This window comes from Aspergillus campestris (genome assembly GCF_002847485.1).
Source record: "Aspergillus campestris IBT 28561 chromosome Unknown P168scaffold_8, whole genome shotgun sequence".
Classification (NCBI taxonomy): Eukaryota; Fungi; Ascomycota; class Eurotiomycetes; order Eurotiales; family Aspergillaceae; genus Aspergillus; species Aspergillus campestris.
This window is the reverse complement of record NW_020194343.1, coordinates 1381242-1402338: the sequence shown is the minus strand read 5'-3', so window position 1 is coordinate 1402338 and position 21097 is coordinate 1381242. Positions and strand designations below refer to the sequence as shown.

The following is a 21097-nucleotide window of genomic DNA, read 5'->3' as shown; positions in this document are numbered from 1 at the left end:
TATCCCCCCTTTTTTTACCGGTAGTGGTGGCCTGGACGGCCCTGGAATCCCGACTGGTGGACTAGGCCGGTGCCCGTCCGATCTGCCTGGGGTGGATCTGTTCGGTTTGTCTTGGTTATTCTCACATGCGACCTCGCATGTCTGGCTTAAGCATAACGGGTGGTAGTCTTTTACTTACAGTGTCTGTGAGGTATTGGCTGCCGACCTGGACTTGGGGGGTACACTGTCGTCCACTGGAGCATTGGCCGGAGGGGCAGGGAGTTGTGCGCTGCTTGTAGCCTGGGGCACGATAGAGCGTCAGCTATAGGCCTGATACTTGTTGATTTGGATATGGTACCTGGGAACCCTGTCGATACAATCCTTGACTAGCGTCACCTGTTTGACCACCGGGCTTTGGTATCGACTCTTCGCGGAGTATTGAATGGTCCCCCGTTTGACCGAGACCAGATTTGAGCAGAGGCGATTCTTCCCCCGCCGAGGAGCTTTCCTGCAGCACGAAGCTTGGGTCGGATTGACTATCCGATTGATCGAGCCCAGGCTCCCGCACGGGCACTCTTTTCCCCGGGGAGGAGTCTTTGCTGGGTGGAATATCCGCTTGATCGAGTTCAGGATCGAGTAGAGGGGCTTTTACCCCCGGGAACGTGCTTGCGACGGAATGGCTTTTTGATTGATCGTTGTCTGATTCGTTGTTTCTCGGCCTGCGGCGAAGCATCTGGTCCAGGTAGTGTGCAGGTGAGCGATGCCCTGAGCTTTTTGGTATGTGGTGGGATACCCAGTGTCAGCGTAGTTCCTGACGTGATAATTGCTGGATCGTGTAGAGAACGGAGTTCTGTGTTCAAGCTGAAAGAACTTTGTCTTGGATAGATTGTCAATCTCGAGTGTGACCGGCTAAATAATATATGTAAAGACACTAAGTGCTAAACGTAAACAAGAGTGAACGGAATATAGTAGTGATAAATATTCGTGAAGGATGAGTAGATGAATGGATAATAAAACCACAATAGAATCCAGTCCAGGGATATTTCTATGATTCCCACCGTGCACGTTCACTTGAGTTTATAATGGAAAGGACTACGAGGGTGATAACTCACAGAAGGCAGTTACGACCGGTGCTACACTCTTCACGGTTCTTTTTGCCTGTCTTTGTGCTTACGGTGATAATGGTAGAAAAATATAATTTTTCAATTAGTTAGTAGAGTATCTGGTTGATTGACTTGAACTCATCCCAGATATGGCATGATATGTCCACGCTGCATAAGAATATCCCTCACAAGACGACATGATCATTCAGCACCACTGGTGAATCTGGTATTGACCTGAGGAGAGCATTCAACATGAAGAAACAGGGAAGTATGGTTGAAAACAACGAAAAGGGGAAGGAGAGTTCAGGTTGCAGACATGACATGCGCATAATCTGGCGCAGAAACCTTCATGTCGTCATATCCATCCTCCCATAACAGAGAAAAGGTGTGCCGGCAGCCGCATGAGCGCGCAGCATACAAGAGGTACAGGCGTGTACTTGGGGTCAGAAGATTTAGTAACGTCGGCCACCTCTGCCACGCCCCCCTCGACCTCCACCTCCTCTACCGCCGCCTCCGCCTCCGCCTCCGCCTCCGCCTCCTCTACCACCTCGACCAGGTCCATATCCGCCGCGACCGCGACGGTTGAAGCCACCGCCTCGGAAGCCATATCTAGGTTCTTCAGGTCTGGGACCAGCGGCCACGCGAGCTTGACGTTCTTCTTCGCTGATGTCGAACTTATTCTCGATCCCGACCAACTCGCAGAATTGAGAGGTTTGAGGGTTGGTGTATTCTGGAGGAAGATCCTCGGTGGTGATCGGGACGGCGGGGTCATAGATTGGAGCGGTGGGCGTGAAGTTCTCCGGTACGTCGAGCTTTCCGGGTTTCACGACATGCTCTTCGATCCATTCTTCCGCCTCAAGGATCTGTGACTTGTAGACTCCGTCACCAAGATCATGTGATGGGTGGGCCGCCAGATCTCCTAATTGGAGATCGTTGGCGAAGACCCGCGTGATGGCGAGCCACTCTTTGTCGTACTGCAGGCGGAAAGGTCTTTCAGGGGCAGAGTTGTCGGTTGTGGAAATGGTGGGGATCTCGACTAGCTGGAGGAACTCATGCCCGGGGAGACACTTGTCCAATGCAAGGAACTGTGTGGTCTTGTTGGAAATAGCTTCCGGTAGCGCCTCGTAAACTGGGTCGGGCAATTTCTGGATCTGTGGACGGGCGAAGCTGGCGGGCAGCTGGCTTCGGATATCTTCAGATACATCGGTCTCGTTCTTTTGAGTTTCATTAGACGGTTTCTCAGGGGCCGAAAGAGGCATAGCCGGGGCCGTGGCTGGATGGGAGGAAGTATCCTCATGCGGCTTCGCTTGGGGAACCGATGCCTGGGGCGCGCCCGAATCAGAGTCACTGTCTAGATCCAGATCGATCTCGTCAGCATTCTTCACGGGTTCTTGTTCGTGCTGGACTTTCTGCTTCTTGCTTCCAGGAGGCTCTAGCTCGCCATCTCGCTCGATCCCGGCCAGGGTGCGACCAACGCCATCGGAGCCCACGTCGACCTTGCGCCAAGTGAGGTTATGCTGCAGTTCAGGAGGAGCAGATCCTTTATTTTGTTCATACTCGGCCAGGTATCGGGCGTTGTCGGCGGCCTCATTCTGCGCGGCAACGCTGTGGAAGTTGTTCCACGCCGAGAGTCTGGTCGTCGTGTCTCCACCGGTGTTTCCTTGAGGACTGGATGAGCGCTCTTCGGGGAGAGGTTCATTTCCGGTGACAGAAGCAGTGCGATCAGTCTCAGTGGGTTCAGCCGGCTGTTGGGTGTTGACTTCTGACACATTATGCTCGGACCGCTCGGGCTTGGACGCTGTGGGCTCCGCGGTGTTGCCACCGGGAGTTCCGACCTCTGTCATTGTGTTTTGGGGGGCTTCACTGTTGGCTGCATCTGGGGCTGCATTGTTGTTTGGAGGCTCATCGATGGTAATGAGGGACGACATGGAGCCATCGAAACCAAATGGATGTGCGGGGTTCGGGTGCGTGGGCACGGGAGCTTGACTCGCAGCACTTGGAATTCCAGCGGGGGTGTACTGACCATGTTGGATCGAGGCAGCAAACTTGACATGGAGATGGGCCGAAAACCAGTAGGCCGGGCGCAGCCGGTCAAGGACATGCTTTGCCGCCGTGTTTCCAAGCCTCCCGGTCTGCGAGTCTTCACGGAACCCTCTCTTGATCCGGAACAGGGTTTCGTGGTCGCCGCCATATTCGACATATTTAGGCCAATCGTGAGACAAGCCCATGTCCACCTGACTCCGGATCTGGAGCAACTTGCGAACATCCAGCTCCCTGACATGGTAAATGCTCTGGAGGTCATCCCGGTTGTAGGGGAGACGCTCATGATGGGGCTTTCGGTAATCATACTTTTTCCAAATGCCCGACATGCCTGCGATGCGCAAAGGACCGCAGCGCAGGACGTTGGCGGCGCCGAGGTAGTAAATGTTGGGAGCGACCCATCCGCCGTAGTACAGCTCGAATAGATAATTACTGGCCTCGTGATTGCCACCGATGAAGATCGTCAAGTACGGAGCCGTGCGTTTTCCACTATAATACTCGTGGAAATCGCCAATCTGCTTATATTTGTTTGGCACAGACATACACGCCATGTCGTTGGAATTACGGACGGCCTGGTCTACATTAGTCCGGGGAAGAGGAAGATGGAATGGGATGTCTTACCTGGAAGTCACCTCCGATGATGAGCAAGTCAACGCCGTCCCATCCTTTGAGAGCAGCCGACTTTTCAACGGAGGCATAGATGTCGTGTAGACAGCCATGGCCCTGTATGTCCATTCGATTAGCATGTAGATCGTGGCATTATAGTACGGCTCCACCGTCCCCGCCAATGACAGTGATGGAGCCCGGCAAGGAAAATGAATGAAGACTTACACATCCTTCCAGAGCGACTCTGATTGACGCCGGATTGGACTGAGGAGATTCCATTATTTGCAGAGATGGAATGCCAGTCGCAAATCAACTGCGACGGCTGAATCTAAGAAGAATTAGATTGGCCTAGTAAAACGCGATGGATCCAACGAATGGTTCCGAGGAGTCAATCCGGGCTAATAGGTGATATTGGTAGGGCAATAGATGTGAGATAGGGAGAATATGATGATCAAATGAAAATAAAATGGAAAGAAGATAGAAGAAGAGAGAGAAATCAATAGGACGGGTGAGAGGAGAGGGTAAGAGAGAAGAAGTGAGAGAAAGTGAAGTGATTGAAGATCCCGAGCTTTTTCCCTCTAGATCTGCGCCGGTTATCAGATCCGTCTCCGTATCACTCTCTTCCACTACAATACTCTCCACTTTATTCACCAGCTTGATTCATTCTTCTTCAATTGTTTATATATTTTTTATTTCCTCTTAAAGCAGTCCAACATCATTGACTCTATTAAGTCAATCAACATGCCTATCAGTGATCATGCCCCCCGGTTGAATTTCCTCAAGGATTCGGCCTCTTCCTTGGCTTCGCTCAGTCCGTCTACAGCGGCCCATCTGATGGCGGTCCACCACCATATCTTCCATGAGGAATGTAGACCTTTAAATTCACGACTCCAGGAGAACTACTGTGGTGCCTGTGGCAGTCCCAGGAAGCCAGAATGGACCAAAACCCGCAAGGTCCATCCGAAACCTGCCAAGAAAACAAAGACACAGGGGGCAACAGTCTACACATGCCTTCGCTGTCACAGCCGGACAGTGAAGCCTGGGCGTAAAGATTCACTGCCAACAAGAGTCACTAAAGTTGCTACAAATGCTTCAGCCTCAGCTTCCCCTGTCGACTCCCCTGGGGTCCCTCTGCCAGATGATCGCAAAGTGGTGGACAATGCCAGCAGTAAGAAACGGGCCAAAGCCAGGAAACAGGGAGGGCTGCAGGCATTGATGGCCTCCAAACAAAAGACCCAGAATAACACCTCCTCTCTGGATCTGTTCGACTTCCTGCAGCAATGAGGTTATTTGTGCATGATTGTGATTTTTATGCCAAGACTCGGCATCGGAGCGGAGTTGACCCGGACCTGCATCCTGAGGCATCCAAGTCACGGGCGGGGCATATCGATCATCGTCACTTGCTGGACTGGGGGAACTTCGTTGCTTCGATCCTCCCAGCCTCGACTTCTTGCTCCAACTTTCTTTCTCCATCCTTTCTCTCTCCCCTTGTAATTTATTTTCCCCACCTCTAGGACCACCTCGAGCTCTGGTGGGAAATTGGTTCCTTCAACGACATCTGACATTCCCCTCACTACACTACCCTACACTGCTCTCCCCGCAATGTCTTCCTACTCCCAGGATGACGACCACGATCCCCAGGCGGACGAGCTCCGCGAGACCGCCCTGGTTACCCTGGAGACCTTGATCAGCTCTTGCGGTCCTCAGATGCAACCGTACCTACCGAATACCCTCCGATCCGCTCTTCGATACCTGAAATATGACCCGAATGTCGCGGAGCTCGAGGAGGACGAGGAAATGGGTGGTACACAAGACGATGGCTCTGAGGATGATGGAACCGAGGAGCCCGACCTGGAGGATGATGATTTTGAGGATTTTGAAGAAGAGGGAGGCTACAGTGATGTGGACGACATGAGCTGGAAAGTCCGCCGCTGTGCAGCCAAGCTCCTCTACACCCTCATCTCCAACTTTGGGCACGGCCGTACTCTGGACGAGAGCTCCTTGTACCAGCAAATCGCCCCCGCTCTCATCGCTCGATTCGGCAAGGAACGCGAAGAGAGTGTCAAACTGGAAGTCATCTCCACCATGACGGCCTTGGTGCGGAAGACGGGTGATGGGTCGATGATCATGACTTCGAATGGCTATCTGGAGTCCGTCAGTGGCTCGAAGAACACCAGGAAACGCAGACGGCAGGACAGTGACGCGAGCATGGTGGACTTTGAGCCGAGTATTGGGACCTCGTCGGCCGCCAGCACCCCGGTCATCACGCCGTCGTCGCCCAAGTCCGGCCCGCAGGCAGACCTCGCTCGTTCGGTGCCCGTGATTGTCCAAAGCCTGGTCAAGATGTGGAAGCAGGCGTCCGTGCCCCTCAAGCAGGCCATCATTGTGCTGCTGAAGAGCCTAGCGCTGGTTCGCTACGGCGGATTGGCCGACCACCTCCAGCAAATTGAGGACCCCATCGTCGATGTGCTCAAGTCTTCTTCCCTATCCGGAAGCTCCTCCGCACCGGCCGGCGCGGCAGCCAGCGCAGGCACTCTGCAGACGGAGACACTCACCCTCATCGCCGCCGTTGCCGAAACCCACTCGTCCGACGCACTCCTGCCTTTCCTGATTGCGTTGATTCCCGGCGTCACGGGGGCGGTCAACGATAGAAACTACAAGGTCAGCAGCGAAGCTCTGGGCGCGGTCGAGCAGATTGTCAAGGCCCTCACTCCACCCCGAGTATCTGCTCCGTCTCAGGACATCGCGTCGCAGCTCGAGCAGCTGTATAATATCGTCCTCGCGCGGATCACCGACACCAGCGCCGATCTGGAGGTGCGCCAGCGCGCCATCCACGTGTTCGGGGTTCTCCTCGCTCGCACTTCGGGTGACCAAGGATCGGCCTTCCTCCCGTCCGACTGTCGATCCAAGGGGCTGTCGGTGCTGGTGGATCGCCTGAGAAACGAGACCACTCGACTGTCGGCCGTTCGGGCGGTCGACGACGTCGCCGTTCTGTGTGCTCGTGAAGTCGACGTGACCGCCGCGTGGGTCAGCGAAGTCACGGCGGAGCTCGGGGCCCAGTTGCGGAAATCGGACCGGGTCCTTCGTGGTGCCAGCTTGGAAGCTCTGCGGAGCTTGGCCATGAATTCTGCCACCAGAGCTCACTACACTGACAAAACGAGGCAGGAACTGGAAGACGCCCTGTTGCCGCTCATCAACGCCGAGGATTTCCATTTCCTCGCCCCCTCTCTCATTATCCTAGCCAAGCTCATCCCCGGAAACGCTCCACTTCTAGTCAACCAAAAGCTCGTGTCCGCTCTCTGTTCGATCGTCGTCGCCCCTCTTGTCGGTACCGTGTTGAAAGCGTTGCTCCTGCTGGTCAAGGTGATTGGTGAAGAGGGCGCCGGTGCTGATCTAATGAAGACCTTTCTGCGCGATGTCGGCATCAATGGCGACACCTCCGTTGTCGGCCGGGCGGTTGGGACGCTCTTGGTGCACGGTGGCCCCAAATTGGGGGTCAAGATGGAGGATTTCTTGGCGGAGCTGCAAACCGCGCAGGACGCCCAACGGAAATGCCTCGCACTCGCCATCTTGGGAGAGGTCGGCCTCCGGATGGGCTCCGAGTGCTCGCTTACGCCCCAGCTTTTCATTGACCACTTCAACTCCAAATCCGACAAGGTCCGCCTGGCTGCGGCCACGTCGCTTGGAAACGCAGCTGCGGGTAATATGAAAGCATACCTGCCGACGATCTTGGGAGGTTTGGACAAGTCGAGTTCTCAGAGTTATTTGACCCTGCATTCCGTGAAAGAATTGCTTCAGCATCCTGAGATCGTTCGCCCAGACGTTGCGCCTTCTGCCCAGAAACTGTGGCAAGCTCTGTTGGTTGTGTCGGAAGAGGAGGATAACAGAGCGGTCGGTGCCGAATGCATTGGTCGGCTGGCGTTGATTGATCCTGTGGCGTACATCCCGCATTTCCAGGTGAGTTCACTTTCCCCCCCCCCTTCACCAAAGAGACGTGTCTAAACATCACTAGGAATACCTGTCGAGTCCCGATCCCAGCATCCGTGGTGTTGTGATTTCCGCCTTCCGGTACACGCTTTCGGACGCGAGAGATAGCTTTAATGACGTCTTGAGGCCATTGATTGTGCCGCTGCTGGTCAACATGCTCAGCGACCGCGATCTCGGCAACCATCGTCTGGCGCTCACAACGCTGAACTCTGCCATCCATAATAAGATGGACATCATCTCGCCGCACCTAAACGAGCTGCTCCCGGCTGTGTTCGGCGACACAAAGATCAAACCGGAGCTCATCCGGGAGGTTCAAATGGGGCCATTCAAGCACCGCGTGGACGACGGGCTCGAACTTCGAAAGGTATGTCTTATCCTATACCCCAGCTGTCCTTCCCAACATCCATCTAACGGATAAACAGAGTGCCTACGAAACGCTCTACGCCTCCCTCGACACGACCTTCTCCCTCTCGCACGTCGGCGAATTCTTCGACCGCATCCTCGCCGGCATCGACGACGAGCAAGACATCCGCACAATCTGCAACCTAATGACCTCGAAACTGATCACGCTTTCCCCGGACGAGACCCAACGACAGCTGAACGCGCTCTCCGAGCGCTACACGGCAGTCCTCTCGTTCAAGCCAAAGGACAACGCCGTCAAGCAAGAGCTCGAGAAAGCGCAGGAAGCCTCAATGGGCGTTCTCAAGATCAGCCGCGAGCTGAGCAAGGCGTTCCCTAGCGCTGAGACATCCGGTGATAACCATAAGTGGAAGGCTTATATGGAGTGGGTTCGAAAGACATTCACTTCGCAGCTGAAGAGTCTCGATACGGAGTTCTAAGACGGATATGGAAGTAGAGAAAAGAAATTACAAGAGGTGGCAGGAAAGTGGTTAACTTTGTAGAGGTTATGGCAAATATTTTTATTTGTCTTCCAAGGCAATGCAATACAGTCTAGTGCTGCGGTGTGCTTACGAGTGAATGATGAATGCAGACGATATTATGCTGGGATTGACTGATGGCAGTCACAGCAGAGGCAGACAGGCATGGCTGTCCACTGTCCACTGTCCACAATAAAACATACCCTTATCTTTCGCCAGAGATAGGAATAGAATCAAACTTAGCAATTACTACTATTACCACTACCACCAAATTCATTATAGATCCACTGAATTTAAGAGTTTGGATTGACCAAATAAATATGTATGCATGCATGCAGGCACCAGCAATCAACAGTTGTCCTCCCTCGCAAAGAATACAAACAAAACAATAAACAGCAAATAGCCACGAAAACAGGCAAAAAATAAACTCCGGGTATGTATGTATGTATGTATGCAATGCCATGATCCGTCCATCACAACACCGCCCTAGCCCCATGGCTCCCAATAGTCCCGTCATCCAGTCCAGTCCAGCAAAGAGACAGTGGACTCAAGAAAGAATGAAAACAAGTGCAACACAAAGGCAAAAACACGCGGAATAGCAGAATCACGGGAATAGCAGAATCACGGGAATAGCAGAATCACGGATGAACAAATCAACAGTAGGCCCCCAGGTACAGTCATGGACGTATCAGGTAGGTAGAGCTATACCTCCGACTGTAACAATAGATAATAAATCAGCACCCAAGCACCCGAGACATGCCAACAACAGACACCTAAACCAATCGCTAAATATATGAAAACAAGATGAAAGTGAGGGTAAATGCTGGACGCCCTCAACTCAAACGAAACAAGCAACCGGGCGAAAGGTATGGAAAGGTAAATAAAGAAGAAGCATCAAGCAGTAATAGCCTTCTTCTTCAACACGCCCAACTTCTCCAGCCTCGACCACGCACGATCCATATCCGACCCCTCCTCAAGCGTAGGACGCATCTCAAGCCCATCCAGGAACTTCAACGATCCGCCCGTCCCAGCATAAAGCATGAGTTCGAAGACTCTCCGACGGAGACGCGTCGACTCGTCCAGCCGAGAGACGTACTTCTGGTCGGCGAGGGCGTCAGCCAGGGGGAGGGTGTACGGGTCATCGATCTCGGGTCCGTCTGCCTCGTCGTTATCATCTTCATCGTCATCGTTGCCGATGATGCGGGAGAGTTCGTGGCAGTGGCTGAAGTCGGCTAGGACGGAGGGGAGGTCGAGGCCTGTTTTGCGGGCTGGGCTTGTAGGCGGGTGGGACTCCTCTTCCTTGGCTTTGAGTTTCCTGGCGTCGGGTCTGTTGTCGCGGCCGCTCCCTGTAATAGCGGGCGGGTAGAAGCGGACGGTGAGGGGGTTACCCCTAATGTCTACCTTCTGGAGGGAGGAGACCTTGCTCTTGTTCATTCTGCCGAGGCGGCTGAGGACCTGGCAGAATTTGCGCAGGCGGGCGATGCAGTTCCCTGCGACTGTGAGGCGGGCGAGGCAGTTTAGGCCGACGAGTTCGGCGACGCTAGCTAGGGAGTTGAAGTTGAGGTTGAGGACTTTGAGGTTGGGGAAGTTGAGGGCGAAGTCGAGTGGGAGGGTTTGGATGTTGCAGGATGCGATGTCGAGGAGTTGGAGGCTTGAGAGTGGGACGGATGGGGAAAGGGTCTGCATAGAGAGGTGGTTTGAGGATAGGAAGACTTTGCGGACGTCTTTCACGAGACCTAGGTCCACGTCGAAGAAGCCGCCGTTGTGCTCGTTGGACAGTGTTTGTTCTCGGGCGGAGAGGATCTCCAGGCTGTGGCAGCGCCCCAGGCCGGAAATAGTAGAGAGACGGTTTTGGTCCGCGTAGAGAAGGGTCAGTGAAGGGATTACCCCGACATCCAGAGAGGGTAGTTGATTGTTGGAGACCCGCAATGATCGCATGTTGAGGAGGACGTTCGAGAACTCCGCCTTGCTGAGCTGGTTAGAGCTGAGGTCAAGGGATGACAGTGCAGACAGGGTGCCCAGGTTCTGCACGGATAGCAAGTCATTGTGGCTTAAATCCAACTCTTCAAGACGAGTGCTGTTTGAACACGTTAGTAATAGTAGATGTGCTGAAGAAATTAGCTAGACTTACAGTTCCGACCCTGCAAAGTCAACCATGGTCAGGCTGTTATTGCTCAGCTTCAAGCTCAGGAGGCCATTCAACTCGAAGGCTCCGGAGATGTCTCTGATGTCGTTGTTGCTGGCGTTGACTTCTCTGAGATGAATCAAACCACTCAGACCATCCAAGCTCTCGAGGTCATTTCCTGAGACATCCAAGTACTGCAAGTTGCTCAAGTGACTCCAAGACGTGAGATTCGAAAGACAGTTGTTCTGCATCTTCAGAGTCCGTAGACTCGAAGGTACACCGCCCAACTGGCCGATATCGTTATAAGACACATCCAGGTCTTCCAACCGGGGACAGAAGTCCGCCAGTTTGTGCAGAGTGATCAGCCCTTTCCGGCGAAGAACCAGACGGCGAACGTGTTCCCAGTATGGTTCAAACGGCTCAGCCTCCGTGATGTGCTTCACGATTTCCTCAGTAGCCATCGCAAAGGTCCCATGGACCTGGCGCAGCGACTTGGGATGCGCCCGTTGGGCTACATAGCTCATCTCCGGATCCAGCGACTGGTCGACCTGGTCCACGGTGAAATCAGGCAAGGGACTCATATGGAAACTGTAGGTCGTGTCATGGCCCGTGTTCCGCACCAACATTGAGTTCTCGTTGTAGTGCTCAGACAGGAAAGTCTCGGCAGGCATCGAGTTTCTCCGTACCAGACTCATATTTTCCGCCGCGTCTTCATCTCGCTCGTCGATCCGCGAGATGGACCGTCTCAGGAAAGGCTCTTCGTGCACTGAGTTGCGACGTCCTGTGAGCGTGGTCGTTTGCCTTGCATCTAGACGAGAAGTCTCGCCCTCAGTGTCTTGATGCTCAGTCTGAGAACCAGTACTATTCTGTTCTCGGCGAAGTTTCGCGGGACTCTCGTCGTCACTATACGCGACCTGTGAGACAAGGGGCGAGGAAAAGCTGATGGTAACGACCCGCGCTTTCTGATTGGCGTCTTTCTGTGGTCCAGGAGGCATTGACGGCTGCCCTTCGTGAAGCTGCATCTCGTGCTTCGCCTCGTTTGAAGAATCTCTGCTCTTTCGCGCCTCCGTGCCCCACGACGTGGCACCTGTTCCGGTGTGTGGGACACTGGAAGTAAATTGGGTTCCTTTCGACTGGACTGAGCTGGCTGTGACTGATGGCTCGCCGTCTTTCGACTCTGGCCGGGGGTCTGACTTCGTCGAATGACTCTCACTCCGAAGCGAGCCTTGAGCCCCACTATACCGTGCGGAGTCGGCGGTGTCCGGACGATCTGAAAAGTAGCGTTCTATCCGCAGGATTTCTTGCATTTCGTCGACGCTGAGATCGGGAATATCGCTAAACGGGTCATCCTCGCTATTATCCTCTTTGGGTACCGGGGCAACCCTTCTGGGTCTTTGTCTAACCCATTGGTGCTTCAAACGGTCATACGTCATACCGTTTACCTGCTCAGGGATCAGGTGGGACACCAAGTCCGACGACAGAACGCCCTTGGCTTGTGAACTATGGGACGAGCTGGTCGGTATAGAACGTGCACTAAAAGCCTTTGAAAGCTGCGTGTTAAGGGTCAACAGATCAGGAAGGTCGTCATCTTCGCCAAACGAGTTCTGCGTGGATAGCTTGCGTTTGCGGGGCCCAGGGATACTGCCTCGCCTGCTACCTCTCGGCAGGGACCTTGGGTTTTTAGTCGGATCGAAATTCAGGGACATGACGGACCCGAATTCCTGATCGTCTTTCTCCTGGAACTTGCGTAGATGGCTCAGTACGCGGGCATTCTGCGTCCGGGGCTCCCGTAGCTTGCGTATGTCGACCCCTTCGCGGCTTGGGGGTCGGGAGAAATCCTCGCGAGTAGAGTCATCGTCGTAACTGTCGTTACTCTTGCCGTCTTCGGCAGTCGACTCTTCCACGCTGGACAGGCCATTGCCCTTGTGGCCGTTGGATCTGATGATATCCATGATTTTGGTCGCTTCGTTGAGAAAGTCCTGGGTCGTAATTGACCCTTTGCGGATCTCATCATTGACGCCAGTCACTCTGACGATCGGTACGTCCCGATTCGGCGACTGCTCCCCATCAAAGAAATTGGAATCTCCGTCAATCTGGCTGAAGCTGTCGTTTCCCGCGTCAAAGGATGCGGTTTGGTTTGGAGTCGGACTCCGCGGCCGTGTAGAATCCTCGTCGTAGCTCACGCCATGCTGCATCAAGCTTCTCTGGAGCAGAGACATATTGTCCGGGGCCTGGCCTGGCGCCGTCCACGCTTCATAGTCATCCTGGATCGAATCGTCCGACATCAGGATCGTCCGACGCCGTTTGGGGTGCGGATCCTTTGCTGGGGAAGGCGGCGTCGCGTCCTTCTCCGATGGGTCCTGATTCTCTTTGTCGGCGTCCCTGCCGCCGTCCATCTTGTCTCTCTGGGTGCTGGCGGCTGATGAAAGGTTCGACCGGACGAGATACTTGGAGTTGGAAGCATCCGAGGTCTGCTCGCGACTGGACGTGCGGTATGAGGTGCGTCGGAGGTATTTCTGCCGTCGCGACGATGGACGTGAGTTGGCGTCCGAAGGTTCGTGGCTCAGCAGCTGTGGTTCGTTGGGATTCGTATCAGGGAATCCGAAATGATCCAACTGTCCATCTCCAAATTTATGCAACCGGCTATTCGGGGTGTGTCGAGACCTGGGTCGCTCGTACCGTCGCGTGGAGTTCTCACTGAACGGATCGTCATGCCGACCCAGGAGACTCCGGTTCTCTCCCTTGCGACGAGCCTCCTCCGATGGCGAGACCGGCTCGTCGTCTTCCGAGAGGCCTCCAAACGTCTCTTCGAATTGAGACATTCGGCGCAGCAGTTTGTTGTTGGTAAAGGTGTCGTGGTCGCCAAACAGCTTCAGCGGGCTTCCAGACGACGGCATGGCGTCCGTTGAGTCTTGTCCGGTTTGGTCAAAGTTTGTCGATATGACATGGGCGGATGAGGGTCGCGGAAGCGTGAGTGAATCCGTCATTGGGTTTGGTTTGTTGTAGAAGGGTGGCGAGCTGCGGATTCGGGAATTCTCTGGGAGGAATGGAGAGAGATGAGTCGGGAATGAAGGTGGGGAAAGACGTCGTCTTTGGAACGAGGTGTCGCCCAGGTACTGATCCCGCCGCAAGCTCGCAAAGGCTCTTCGTCCCCGGTGGTCCAGGGTGCCGACAGACAGGTCCTGCGGCAAGGAATGACTGGTGACATCCAGCAAGTCGTCCTCTGGCACCGTTTCGACGGCGGGGTCGCTTTGTTGGTTCAACAACACGCTGTCGCTGGCGCGGGAGTTGGGTCGCTCCCACGGGGCCAGCGACAGCCGTTCCAGCTTGTTCGTCACCTGCTTCAGGGCGGACCGAATGACTTCCGACGTCCCATTTCCTTCGACCGTGTTTGTGCGCGAAAAGGTAATCGGGGTGATGTCCTCGTTGCGAAGGTCCTCCAGGCCGCTTGCGGTTCTCCTCTGGGTATCGTTCTGTGAGAGATCTTGACTCTGCTCGAGGTCTAGCGACGGCCCTTCCGACGCGTTGGTGGTTTCCGTCGGTCTCTTTGGCGATCCAAGGGGGCTCGTGCTGGCTTGTGTGGTGATGCGCGGCTTGACTCTGGTGATCGACGACCGGGGATTAGCACCGGATGAGTTCCGCACCGATCTTCTCTTCGCAGAGTCCTGCTTCGCATCCGTATCCTTATTCTGGTTCAAACTCCGATCAAGGTCCCACGCCTCGCCGGTGTTCTTCATGTGCGCCATCGGATCCTGCTGGGTCTTGTCCGACCCTGGAGTGGGCGGTTTGAAGACACTCTCCAACCCGATGGGAGCAAACAGATCGCGCTGCTCGCCCGCGGGGATGTCACCCTTCACCAGTCTCTTCCGCCACTCGGGTGTTCCCTCCTTCTCATCCCGTTTCTTGGGCCGCACCTGGACGGTCCCCTGCTGGCTCGACCGGTTGGACATATTGGACACGTTCGAGACCGAGCGCAGCGGCGATTTGGTGTCTGTGGGGGGCGGCTTCTTGCGGCTCGCTGGGGGATTGTATTTGGGGGTCGACCTATCGGGCCTGGGCGTGCGAACCTTGGGGACGGGGGTGCGCGGTTTATGGGGGGTCCTCGGGGAATTGTACTTTGGGGTGGGCGGCGCGGGCTTTCTCGCAAAATGACAGGGACGAGGGACCTTCTTCTGATCGATGGAGGAGGGTTCGACGGAGCGACGCGCGGGGACCGGTAAGCGACTCGGGGTGCTCTGTAGGCTGGAGCGTCGGGAGTGGTCGAGGGGACGAGTTGTTGCCGGACTGGTCGGGGTTGCTGGGGTTCCGGGGGTTGCTGGCAATGGCACCCAGTCGTCGGACAGGCTCTCCAGCCATGGAGGATTGTTTCCCATGTTGACAGAGAGCTCGAGTGATCAGCTCAATGCGCGCGACCCTAATCAACTCAGCCGCAGTTGGATGAATGCAGGTCCAGCAGACAAAAACAACAACAATGCACGCCAACCATGGGGTGTATGTGCAATTGCAGCGGGACTAAAAGGTAAGGAGGCGCTAATACTCAAATAAAATATAGTCAGTAATCAAACATGGGAGTAAACAACATGAGGGACAAGGAGGGAAGAGAAAGGGAGAATGCGATCATAAATTCGAGGTGGAGATGGAGAAGTCGGCGCAATCGATAACTGGATTGGAGGACTTTGGACTGTTTGCTTCGGGTGGTCGGGGCAACAAGCACGTATCTCTCCCCACGATCTACTCCGAGTCACCATGTGGTTATCCACAATTATATCTATTTTATTTATATATCTTATCTTTATATATAGTGTGTTCTCATAGATTTGTATGTTCATATAATGAAATAATCGAGATATAGGTATACATATGAGGTATTGCTACCATCCCATCCATCAAACCGATAAATTACATACAGACTCGATGATGCGCTGGCAGCCTGACAGTGATGGGACAACATCAAGGCAGCAGTAGCGGTGGACTATGCCTAATATTCCAAACCCCACCGACAGCCAAGGACACTGCAGCCCGAGAAGCGAGGAGGATAGAGCAGTAGCACTGAGTGGTGGTGAGTGATGCTGCAGCTGCAAGGACGAAGCAAGGCGATACACACGCTACTGTTTCGGGTAATTGGATAAACACGAGGATCGACAGTCCGGTTTCATTCCTTTAATCCTGGTTTGATCGATCGTTCAATTACTCGTGGACTCGAGGATTATTTGCACGAGTGTCTATTATTTTTTTTTTTTTTTCTCTCATTTTACTATATGTTCGATGTGTCATTTAAAAAAGAAATCAATCCATTGAGAACGTCTTGTCTTCGATAAATCGAGTCAACTGGCCAATACTGCCGTATTCGCAATACCTCGTATTGACCCAGCCCTTCCACTCAACATCTCCATCTCTTCTCTCTCAACAGCCATGGAGAATCGAAATATGTAAATATAACCACGGGTCCTTGCAGGTGATACCTGCACCTGCAGCAGCAAGGTTGACTGGGTTCTTCTCTCTCTATCACGCTTGCTGCAATGCGATATGGACTGCATCTGAAACAACTGGTGCAGGCAAGGCCTAGGTCTTGTCCTGTCTACCTATTACCTTGTCCTTATGCTCATGGGCAGCTAACATTATAGCTAAGATACTTGATCATAGTGCTTCATCTCATAGTATGATGGCTGTCCCAATCACAACATGCTATATGTGAATTGGGTGTGTCAAACATACATTAGGATCATATATGCGGTCGAGTCGTATCAATGACCAACCAATACCCCTAGACCATAGAAGATATCATGCCACTTCTGCTTCATAAATCACCCGATTTTCAGTACGACTAAAAAGCTTTGCGCAGGAAGTATCCTCATACTAAATGACACTCAAATCAATACTTCACCAATAGAATGGATTGTTTCTCAAACTATAAGTGGTGGTTGGTTTGGCTTGCGATCGGATAGATCTCATCTAGGGTTGTTGTGCCATAACCAAGTTTCAATCAAGACTACCAATGACGAACATGTCTCTACTTAGAGAATTGTTATCTATTGCTGGCAGTAGGTAGTCTAACAATGATTATGGTAGATCGTTTATTAGCACAAGAGAAAGGAGAACAGGAAGGCGAATCTGAGGTGACTATGACATCACAGTAACCACCGAGCTTGTTGCGGCCATCTATGTCATTGTCATCTATGTCATGACCCAGCCAGCCTCCCTACAGCATTCCAGACTTTAAACTGCCCCTTGCCATAAATTTGTTCAACATCTCACATCACAAGCTATACTCATCCCCCAGCAGCTAATTTTACATATATGAAGATGATTCCCTCCCGATTGAGCAGTATCTCCCTCGCAGCTCTGCGACCCACCCAAGCTACAGCTTCCCGGTCGACCCAGCTGTTCGCGCGACGGAGTTTCGCAACGCAGCCACCGCAGCATGGACAGAGGTCGAGCGATGTCCCATAGTACGTGATTTATTCTCACCTCATGTGTAACTCTTGGGGTGATGAACAATGGATCACTAGTCCGCGGTGCATAGAACCAAGCTAACGATCACCAGTGCCCTAGGCGCCCTGATCCTCGGCGGAGGAGGAGCATTCCTGTTGCTACAATCAGGACCCGAAAAGAAGCCACACCATGAACCGATCAAAGAACAGGCTGCTCAATACGTAAAGGGGACCCAGGAATCCGTGACCGGAGAGAAAAGCAACAGCTCGTTCGAACAGCCGCCATCCACAGTTGATCCGGTGCGTGTCCTTCCTCTTTGATATCACACAACCACTGCCATGTATACATTCATTCTGACACCCTGCAGGCCAGTTCGAGGAAAGAAGCTGGTGGATACAATAGCATGTCTGGAAAGCAGGAGGGTCTCTCCAACGCCACCAGCGACAATCCCTACATAAATGATCCGAGTCAGAGTAACAAGGGCGAGGGAGAGTCGGACTCGGTCAAGGTGAAGGGGACTATTTCTCCAAGCCGCCCACAAGCCTAAGACTGTGCGGGCTGTATAACATTAATATACCAAAAGGATTGGGTTTATGTGTACTACAGACTTTCCATCAAAAGTCCTACTACGCCACAGCATATCAACAAAGTTCTTTACCAGTTATCCCAATATTGCTGTACAATCCAGTACAGGCCGATTCTCAATCCTCCTCAAATCAGCAAACACCTCACCAATTCCATCCTTCGTAACACATCCCATCTGCAAGTAGTCCCCAACCTCGATCTGCCTCTCCGCAGCCCCTCGAAACGCATCCCGCACCAACCCTTCCCCAACCTTACACTCAAGACCACATCGCACCACCACCACCTGCCCATCGATACAAGGAATCATCAAACCTCCCGCCACCTCAGCACCACAAAAAGCCCTCTCCTCACAACCCCCCGCAGGATCGTATTTGTAGAGCACCCCACGATCACTCCTATCCAACCCCGTCAGCATCGTCTGCAACTGATACGGGGAAAGCCGCTTCTGGTACAGCAGAGTGGTCTGCCATTGTTCTCGTAGAACTATCTAGTAAATCATTTGCCTGAGAAACAGTGGCTGCGATGATAGCTGAAGAACTGAGTATCACTGTCGTCAGCCCTGGTGGCCTACTTTATCTACATATAGGCACTACGCGTACATGTACCTTTACTACCTAGGTATCTGTCAAGGAAAGTCCTACTTCAAGCATACTCCGGAAGAAACCATTAGATAGTCAATTCACTCTTTTCACATTAATGACTATACTCCTGATATAGATGATGAATGAACTCATACAATGAATCGTGATAAGCCATTGATATCGATAAGGATAAGGAAGCGGGGCCTTATATAGGCGTTGCTGGGGCAGCCAGGCGGTGAGCACGGCCCATCAAGTGGTCCGTCCGCCTGTTTTTTCGCCTGATTTGTTGGGCCGGAGATGGTGATGCCTGCAGACAATCTAGGTTGAAGCTTGATTGATTTCTTCCCCGCCATGTCATCGGATCAGCATCTGTGCTCGAAGATATGAAGGTATCTTGGCAACTTCTCCCGCCCATTTCGACACCTCCAATGCAGTCCGCGTCCTGCTGTCGTTCCATCAACCACCGTGGTTAGCCTCCATGCCACCTCGTCCGCCCATCCCCCCACCTTCTCTCGAAACATGTTCGGTTTCGAACCCCGACCTCGATACGGATGGGATCATCGGATCCGATGACGAGCTCGATGATGTGGCGCGTGTCGCCCAACGATCGAGGATCGAGAAACTCGCGGAGAGTTATGCTCAGGGCGCGCCGGTCTATATTCTATCCGCTTCTCTCCGAGGACCGTTTGATGATGGGTGGGTAAATCCATGGAAGAAGAATAGGCGGAGGGACTATACGAAAGGGCGCTCGGGACGGACGAAGAAGAAGAGGGCGACATCGCCGAGTCCGGTGGTGCAGGAGACAAATTCACGAAAGAGAAGGCCGTACCACGATTCGGAGATTCGGGAGGCGAGGACATCGGCTGCCAGTCCCTCCTCCAGCGTTGGCCTATCGATCGGCAAATTCGACCCAAGGGCCGACTCCCAACGTCGATCCACCAAGAAGTCTTTCGGAAACAAGCGTGGTCTATCAGCGGTGTCACCAAATACTCCGAGACGAATCCCCCCGTCGATAGTGGGGTCCGATGTACCTTCGCAGCACTCGGCTCCCTCCAGGCCTACCGATCATAGATGGCTTAAAAAGGACCACGTCCGAATTGGGTTCAGCCAGGTTGACCCACCTACCTCTCCTACTACGTCCATATCCTCTCGTGTTGCTGAAACGCGAAGCCGCGTGGTTGAGGGTTCTTCCAAGAAGCGGAAGTCTCATCCTTCAAACGACCGGAGTCCGAGCAAAAGCAATGAATTGAAACGACCATTCCAGCGTGGCAACTCTACACCCAGCCGTAATGTCCACGATCGGTCACGGGTCGACGCAAGATCCTCGTCCCCCGGGAAGCATCTCTGTCCACCGACCGTGGTAAAGAGACTTGCCGAAGCTTCTTACCGAGATCCGTCGTTCCACGTACTATCTTCTTCATCCCAGCTGCCGAAATTCGAATACCGTCGAAGGAGGCAACTTGTGCCCGACGGAGAGGCGCACTTTAAACCTCCACCCACGGCTGTAGCGAATGAGAGGGGCCCCGCCGGATCAGTTGCTTCTAACGACACGAAAATTGCGGACAATGATTTGGAAGTGCCCCGAGAGTCGCCCTCAACCAATATAGTCGAGAATGGACCACCAGAAAGCGCACAAGGCCCTCGAGCGTCCTTCACAACCAGCAATACTTCCAACACTCTTCGTGATGCGTCTGACTCACATTCAGAGGACCAGACTAGTGGATTCCACACCAAGGGAAATACAAGTGAGAAGCTGCCTTCGGCCCAACAGGTTCAAGAAAACCCAACCATAATGGATTATACCACCTCCCTGCGTTCGATCGCTATACAAAAGACCAATTCGGAGCATGATGGAGATGCAAATCATACATCTGACCCACCGTTTTCAACACAAGCGGCTCTTCGACTTGCCCAGAAGTCGTTCCAGAATGACCTGGACACACCGAATCGCATTCCCGCAATATCGGATCAGACCGGACTCACGTCGCGCTCACTCGACCCTGGATCAGCTGGATCAAAGAACATTACCCCTTTTCACCAAATGACCGCGCCTGCCATAGATGACGGGCACAAATCCGCACCTGGAACGACCGCACATCAAATGATTAGCACCCAGCATATCATCGACGCCGTTACGCCGTTCACCTTTAGTGCGGAGAAGAAGATACAATTTCTCACTGCATCCTCCCATAAGGAAAGGTCCAGGGATTACCAAAGCGATAGCCGCCTCCCGTCGTCGCCTATATCTCCAACCCCCAGTGAAAATCACCGGGAACCTCCTACTTCTGGGGGCGAGAGGGATTCTGTACATAATGAGTCCTGCCAACAACCAAGCATTCCAATCGAGATGCAGAGCGCCCTTGCCATGACCTTATCCGGGACCACCCCGCCCACAGCACAGGACGGACAAGGCGCAGCCGACAGTTTTAACTTAAGCCAGGCGATCGCAGAAGCTGGGAGCTGGCTGCAACACAGTTTTGATCTGAACCGCGATATCATGGCAATGAGGCATTCTAAACCCGGGTCTTCTGCGAAGACGGCGAGATCTGCCGCTGTGAGTTTCGATACCACGAAATAAAACCCACTTTATCTGGCATGAAAAGCCATAAACAAACCTTTCGGATATGCCAGTCTTTCGGTTGTATATTTTGTTTCCTTGGGCGATGTAGGGTGATTGCATTGGGGTATTTCTTTACGATTGGACATGATAAATAGCAATGATATGCGTACATACTTAATCATATTTACCAGTAGATTGAGAGGACGTGTGAAATCCACGTG

At 53.3% G+C, this 21097-nt stretch overlaps 6 protein-coding genes across 6 annotated transcripts; 4 read left to right on the top strand and 2 right to left on the bottom strand.

Annotated features, from left to right (window-relative positions):
* Positions 1 to 1534: 1534 nt before the first annotated feature.
* Positions 1535 to 4242, bottom strand: P168DRAFT_271464 (RNA lariat debranching enzyme; the record flags this gene model as incomplete). Its single annotated transcript, XM_024835266.1, has 3 exons — positions 3954 to 4242; positions 3744 to 3845; positions 1535 to 3694 (listed from the first exon to the last, which is right to left on the bottom strand). The coding sequence occupies exons 1-3, from the start codon at positions 4005 to 4007 to the stop codon at positions 1535 to 1537; spliced, it is 2316 nt and encodes a 771-aa protein (XP_024691960.1). The 5' UTR covers positions 4008 to 4242.
* Positions 4243 to 4450: 208 nt separating this feature from the next.
* Positions 4451 to 5013, top strand: P168DRAFT_291488 (ribonuclease P Rpr2/Rpp21/SNM1 subunit; the record flags this gene model as incomplete). The annotated part of the gene is made up of 1 exon (XM_024837417.1): positions 4451 to 5013. The coding sequence occupies exon 1, from the start codon at positions 4470 to 4472 to the stop codon at positions 5010 to 5012; it is 543 nt and encodes a 180-aa protein (XP_024691959.1). The 5' UTR covers positions 4451 to 4469.
* A 133-nt stretch (positions 5014 to 5146) lies between these two features.
* canA (putative cullin binding protein CanA) lies at positions 5147 to 8836 on the top strand. Its single transcript, XM_024841352.1, has 3 exons — positions 5147 to 7685; positions 7741 to 8079; positions 8138 to 8836. The coding sequence occupies exons 1-3, from the start codon at positions 5331 to 5333 to the stop codon at positions 8552 to 8554; spliced, it is 3111 nt and encodes a 1036-aa protein (XP_024691958.1). The 5' UTR covers positions 5147 to 5330; the 3' UTR covers positions 8555 to 8836.
* A 651-nt stretch (positions 8837 to 9487) lies between these two features.
* P168DRAFT_238753 (uncharacterized protein) lies at positions 9488 to 15091 on the bottom strand (the record flags this gene model as incomplete). Its single annotated transcript, XM_024833628.1, has 4 exons — positions 9488 to 10670; positions 10725 to 12371; positions 12432 to 14316; positions 14419 to 15091. 4 exons carry the CDS (start codon positions 15089 to 15091, stop codon positions 9488 to 9490), a joined length of 5388 nt encoding a protein of 1795 aa, XP_024691957.1.
* A 1930-nt stretch (positions 15092 to 17021) lies between these two features.
* On the top strand, positions 17022 to 17697 carry P168DRAFT_319892 (uncharacterized protein; the record flags this gene model as incomplete). The annotated part of the gene is made up of 3 exons (XM_024840324.1): positions 17022 to 17167; positions 17263 to 17449; positions 17518 to 17697. 3 exons carry the CDS (start codon positions 17022 to 17024, stop codon positions 17695 to 17697), a joined length of 513 nt encoding a protein of 170 aa, XP_024691956.1.
* Positions 17698 to 18718: 1021 nt separating this feature from the next.
* P168DRAFT_291484 (uncharacterized protein) lies at positions 18719 to 21043 on the top strand. The gene has a single exon (XM_024837416.1). It carries the CDS (start codon positions 18795 to 18797, stop codon positions 20892 to 20894), a length of 2100 nt encoding a protein of 699 aa, XP_024691955.1. The 5' UTR covers positions 18719 to 18794; the 3' UTR covers positions 20895 to 21043.
* The last annotated feature ends 54 nt before the right edge of the window (positions 21044 to 21097 follow it).

Coding starts and splice junctions, on each gene's coding strand:
- P168DRAFT_291484 (XM_024837416.1), top strand. CDS start 18,795: ATGCCACCTCGTCCGCCCATCCCCCCACCTTCTCTCGAAACATGTTCG.
- canA (XM_024841352.1), top strand. CDS start 5,331: ATGTCTTCCTACTCCCAGGATGACGACCACGATCCCCAGGCGGACGAG. Junction 7,686..7,740: donor CGTACATCCCGCATTTCCAG/GTGAGTTCACTT, acceptor AAACATCACTAG/GAATACCTGTCGAGTCCCGA. Junction 8,080..8,137: donor ACGGGCTCGAACTTCGAAAG/GTATGTCTTATC, acceptor ACGGATAAACAG/AGTGCCTACGAAACGCTCTA.